The sequence below is a fragment of the Cupressus sempervirens genome, chromosome 10 (assembly GCF_028749045.1).
Source record: "Cupressus sempervirens isolate cs-2001-9-10 chromosome 10, ASM2874904v1, whole genome shotgun sequence".
NCBI classification, from domain to species: domain Eukaryota; kingdom Viridiplantae; phylum Streptophyta; class Pinopsida; order Cupressales; family Cupressaceae; genus Cupressus; species Cupressus sempervirens.
In genome coordinates, this window is record NC_143127.1 from 135098494 (window position 1) to 135104812 (window position 6319).

General features: G+C 34.0%; 1 protein-coding gene across 1 annotated transcript; it reads left to right on the top strand.

Moving 5' to 3' along the window:
- Nucleotides 1-4521: 4521 nt before the first annotated feature.
- LOC149532974 (uncharacterized) lies at nt 4522-5034 on the top strand. The gene has a single exon (XM_089805786.1). It carries the CDS (start codon nt 4522-4524, stop codon nt 5032-5034), a length of 513 nt encoding a protein of 170 aa, XP_089661912.1.
- The last annotated feature ends 1285 nt before the right edge of the window (nt 5035-6319 follow it).

The window sequence follows — 6319 nt, forward strand, 5'->3', positions numbered from 1 at the left end:
TGTTAAAGAACATAATCCAACATAATCCTTCTAATCTAACATAATTTCCAACATAACTAAAACAATATCCAACATAATATAACATTATCCAACATAATCTAACATGTAAAATAAGATAGTGGATAACATAATCCAATATAATCTAACATTTAATATAACATAATATCCAACATAATAGAACATTATCCAACACATTCTAACATGTAAAAGAACATAGTCTAACATTATCCAACATAATCTAACATATAAGAACATGGTATATATGTATGTCAATAATTAAATATATATAATCGGGATGAAAGTCTAGATCAAATAATCTATAATAATAATTAAAAAACTATAGATCATTAGGTGTAGGACTATCCTCATGATGTCTCCTTAGAGTAAACTCTGAAGACTGACTATTATGATGTTCACTAGGATGTGCTAACCCCTATATATATTAAATAGAAAGTGAAATCAATGTACATAATTTCATATCTAATTAAATCTCTTTTAAATTTAAAAATTACATACAATTTATCTATTATACTTCAAATTCAAATGTGTTTGATTCAAAAAGATTAAAAATCACCTATCCACTACTGTCATCATCGAATGAGTCTCAACAATGTACATGATCAAGCATCAAAGATGGAGCAAAGAGAGGAATGTCCCCCTACAATACATACATACATGTGTGCAACAAATCAAATTAACACATGTATTTAATTACAAAGGAATGATGTGTATATGTTCATAAATTATTTGTTCAACAAATGTTCAATTGATATTTTAATGTGAACATGTAAAAAAACTATAGATTTACCTCTGTAGATGGTGGCATCTGATAATACTCAAACTGCCTATCATCGATCATGTCCACCAATATATCTAGGATTTGTTAGGCCTTGTGTAACTCAATTTATACATCTACACTACCATGACTAGTGGCAAGCACATGTCCCAATAATGATCAGCCAAGTGGACTAACTAGATGAGATGGCATAGAAGTAAAATCATGTACACGATACCTATATATATATATATATATACATATTTTATGTATACACACTTGAACTCTGTATGTGTGTGTGTGTGTGTGTGTGTGTGTGTGTGTGTGTGTGTGTGTGTGTGTGTGTGTGGATATATACATGATATATATGCATATATATGTGCATATATACATGATATACATGCACATATATACAAAAAGCATATATAAATTGAAGCAAAAACATATAAAATGAAACTAAAAAATGTACAAAATGAAACTAAAAAACATATAAAATAGGTAAGAAAGGGGAAAATCTTACATTTTTCAAAGGTTGGTAAATTGGGATGCCTTTACTCTTCCTTGCACTTCCAATTGAAACTATTTTCCATAATTGAAAATGACATGTGGGGTCGGTTCATAGGCCTATTTGAATCTATTTCCATTTTTCTAGTTTCAATCAAAAAATATATAAACTCATTTCGATCGAAACTACTTTATATAGCTTCGATCAAAATTGAGGAGCTTGACATCAAGGTTAATAAACCCTAGTCAGGCTTATTAGTTTTGATTGAAACTACATTAAAAGTTTTCATCAAAACTTCAATGTAGTTTCCATTGGAAATATGTGGCATAAATTTTTTTGAGAGAAACTTTCATTTTTGTGAATTTCGATAGAAACTAATTAGTTTCTATTGAAACCTTTTTAAAAGTTTCTATTGAAAGTAACATGTGAAATTTTTATGGTCACATGATTTTGGAGGATTTTCTTCCTCCAAAAAAGTGTAACCCACTATTTTGGATTCACCCCTTTCTCAAGTTTCCATCAACCTCTATCTAGTGATCTTCATTTCACCTTTCTCCTCTCTATCGTTTTGCAATTCTTTCCACCAAAGAGCAGCATGTCCTTTGAGCTTAGTTTGTGTGAACCTCACTTTGTGTGGATCCCTAATATCCTCAATATTAATGTAGGCTTCTAATTCACCAATCCAATAAATTAGGTTTCCAAGAGTCAAAGTACTTGAGAAATTAGAAACCTCCATCTTATGCTTTAGCTTCTACTGAGATCCAAGTTTAGCAAACTAACCAACCGTAGTTCTAATAGGTCTCTCCACATGATCAATTATGTCCTCACCAATTGATACACAATTTAAAAGTCTTTAGAAAAAATTTCATAACCATCTTTACTACCCACACCCCTATGAAAACCACCTAAAGTGCTCACAATTTGTAAAATAATATCACTCTTCATTAGTGCCATCTCAGATCTAAAATTAGCTTTAACCTACTCTATTTCAGATCTAAAATCTACTTCAACCTTCTTTGAGATCCTTTCTTGTACAACATCACTAAGATCATCAATTTCTCTAGAGTCCAATCTTCTTGGAGCCATCTTCCAAGATTTTTGTGAAACCTAAAGCAATAGATCCACAAATTTAGAATATCAATCAACTCCAATAGATGAACCTTCTCTTCTAGCCTTCACTTGATTCTTGGTGTAGTGAGAATATGAAGGTACCTTCACTTTGATACAACTTAATGCAGTGAGAATATGAAGGTACCCCTATTTGAGGTAATCTAGATCCTTTCAAATAACCACATGGTGGAAACACAACAACAATGCAAGATCTCATACCAAATCACAATACTTTATTCACTAATATAGTTGTTTACACATAATGTGCCCAGCTGTAAAGCCTTCCAAGTTAGAGTCAAACACAAAAATAATTAAAATAATAGTTCTGGAAGATCAATCAAGATCCAAATCAAAATCCTAATTCTAGATTGTCCAGATCTACACTCTTGTAGAAACCTCCAACGAAATCTTAACTTGTGCTTGTAAGCCCACTAAGCAATGTCCTAGTTTTTAATCTGCAACTACTGTAATGTACCCATCTCAATAGATTTCTTAGCCTTTCTTCCTTCGAAGGCTAAGTGGAAATAATTAAATTGATTTCTTATAAATTCATTAAATAATTTAAAATTAAAAAGATGACTTTATATTTAATTAATTTAATATTAGGGAATCATCGAGAAGCATAGCTCATCTATTGTTGAAAAGGACAAAGCATCTAGAATAGTATGATAAGATAACACTTATGATTCTTCTAGAAGATGGGGAAAGAATAATATAAATAGAGGAGAGAGCCTCATGGCCTCGAGGGCATTCAGGTTTGTTATTAACATTTGCATGTGTATTTGTGGAGCCAAGGGCCTGCAGATAATCAATTTGTCTTTGGGAATGAAAAACTCCTAATGATAGCAATTGTAAGAGTGTGAAACATCACTTGAATTATTACCAATTGGAGGTGGTATTGCAGTCACTTAATTGTGCCAAATTTGACTTATTATTCTTCTAGAAGCGGGGGTAGGAATAATATAAATAGAGGAGAGAGCCTCATGGCCTCGAGGGCATTCGGGTTTGTTATTAACATTTGCATATGTATTTGTGGAGCCAAGGGCCTGCAGAAAATCAATTTGTCTTTGGGAATGAAAAACTCCTAATGATAGCAATTTTAAGGGTGTGAAACATCACTTGAATTATTGGCAATTGGAGGTGGTATTGCAGTCACTTGATTGTGCCAAATTTGTGGCCAAGGGCCAAGTTTGAAGAGGAAGAATAAGTAGGGCATTTGCTATGGGAGCTTGTTGCAGGAACACTATATTACCTTGTTATTAGGGCATAATACCTGGAGATATTGATTGCATTATCAATGGAGACTCAAAGCAACTTCAAGAACTAGGTTCCTCCTATTTATTCATGCATATAATTACAAGTAGAAAATTAGGGTAATTTGTGACCAGTTTGATTAAGGCTCATTATAGTAGTATCAGAGCCTTCATCCTAACATCCTATGATTAGTCAAAAAATAGATGAGTGAGATAGAAATTAGATGTTATAACAGGGAACAACGGAAACAACAATATCAGAATCCATAGGTTGAAGGGGATACATCCTCAAAAGCATTAAGAGAAAGAGATACCAGAAAAATAGTTCAAAATATGGTAGAAGAAGAAAATAGGGATGCAAGAGCAAAATAGTTCAAAATATGGCAGAAGAAGAAAATAGGGATGCAAGAGCTGAAAAGAAATTTGATACCATGCTTGATATGTTGTCATGCTTATTAGCAAAAATGGATTAGCAAGCCACTCAAAATCAAAATACAGCTAAACATAGTGGAGATAATGAGGGAAGGTCTATACATCATGCTAAAGACACTAGAGGAACATCCCCTAGGCCTCTTTTTCCTACCTTTATACCAAGAGAAGAATAACCACATGCTACTCCAGCTATTCTTTTTGGAGATGAAGCTAGACATGCCTACTTGGAGTATACCACTCTTCCTCCTAATATGAGAGAAATATGGACATTTGATCAATTCATGAATCAAAGGAATAGGAGAGGAGGAAGGAATGATCACTATGCTCCAAGAAATGACTATCAACAAACACTTGGTAAGATTTCTATGCCTTACTATGATGGAAGTAACAAAAGTACAACTAGATCTTGGGTTCAAAAGGTTGATAACTATCTTTCTTTGAGACCAATGCCTAAAGAGGATGCCATAATATTTGCCACACTACATCTTGAAGGAGCTGCTCATGAGTGGTGGTATCATGGGTTGGTCACTCTTGGACACAACCTTATCACTACATATGAGGAGTTTACTAACAGGCTGATTGAAATGTTTGATGTCAAAGATCAAGAGGTGAGTTTCTATGAATTGGCACAACTAAAACAGCATGGTTCCCTTGACACTTATGTGAATGACTTCCAACAGTTATTGGTCATGGTTCCTAACATCAGTGGAAGAATATTGGCAGTCTTATTCATGGAAGGATTGATGGAGCCATTGAAGGGTTGGTTGAAAGCTTTCAATCCTCCCTCACTACAAGAATCAATGAAGAAGGCACAAAGCATGGAGTTTGCTGCCCCTACCAACAAGTTTATATCAAAGGGAACATTTTCCAGTCATGACAACAAGAAGTTTCCTAAGAAGGAGGACAAAGCTAAAGATAAGTCTACTTTCCGCTTGACCATGAGACTCTTAATCATTTGAGGAAGAAGAAACTATGCTTCTATTGTAAGGGACCATATGATATTAACCATGATTGTCCTATGAAACCTAAGGGTAAGTCAAATCGTGCAATGCGGGCACTAATTGAAGATTCTAATTCAGACTAGCAATCTAAAATTAATGATTTAGAATTAGAGGAAGAAGTGAAGCTTAAAAAGTCTTGTCTCACAAGTATTCAGTGAGAAGGGTCTTTTAGGATGTGACGGGTTCTTGTTGGTCAAAAGATAATTACTCTTCTTGATATAGGTGTGACACACAATTTCATTGATACTAGGCTTGTTGAGAGGTGTGGTTTATTGACTAAGAAGTTTGAGGGAATTTGAGTTAAGTTTGCTAATGGTTTCACTCTTAGGTGTGAAGAAATGATTTCAAAATTTCCCATGCACTTGAATAACTATGAGTTCAAGGAAGATTTTTATGTGCTAAACATGGGAGACACAGATATGGTTTTGGGAATGACATGGTAACATGACATAGAAATATTCACCCTCAATGTCTGCGAGATGGAAATGAGATTTAAGATGGATGGAAAAACTCATGTGTTGAAAGCACTCAGAGACACTAGTTACAACACTATTTCTCTTAGGAAAATGGAACATCTCTTGCATCATGACATGGTTGAGTTGGTAGTAGGTTGTGTTTTGAAGCCAACATAAAAAGAGCAGCAAATTTTTTTTTATCATCCTGATATACAAGAGTTGAGGATCAAGCATGATAAGGTCTTTAGTGAGATTCCACCTAGTAGACCTCCAGATAGAGGGATAGAACACATCATCAAATTGGAGGAGGGTGCTAAGCCTGTTATAGTCACTCCCTACAGGCATCCTAGGTGGCTTAAAGATGAGATAGAAAAAATTATCAAGGAGTTGCTAGTTATGGGGCATATTAGATCGAGTAAGTCACATTTTGCTTCATCAGTAGTATTGGTTAAAAAGAAGGATGGTACTCTATGGATGTGTATTGATTATAGAATGCTTAATAAGAGAACAATCAAGAACCATTACCCCATTCCAAAGATTCATGAATTTATTGATGAATTGAATGGTGCCAAGTACTTCTCAGAAATTGATCTAAGATTAGGTTACCACCAAATTCATGTGAGAGAAGAAGATATTGAGAAGATAGATTTTTGTTGCCATTGTGGACATTTTGAGTTTTTGGTTATGTTTTTTGGAATAACCAGTGCCCCTACTACATTATAGTCTACTATGAATAGGGTATTTCTATCATAGTTGAGGTGATTTGTGTTAGTCTTCTTTGATGATAT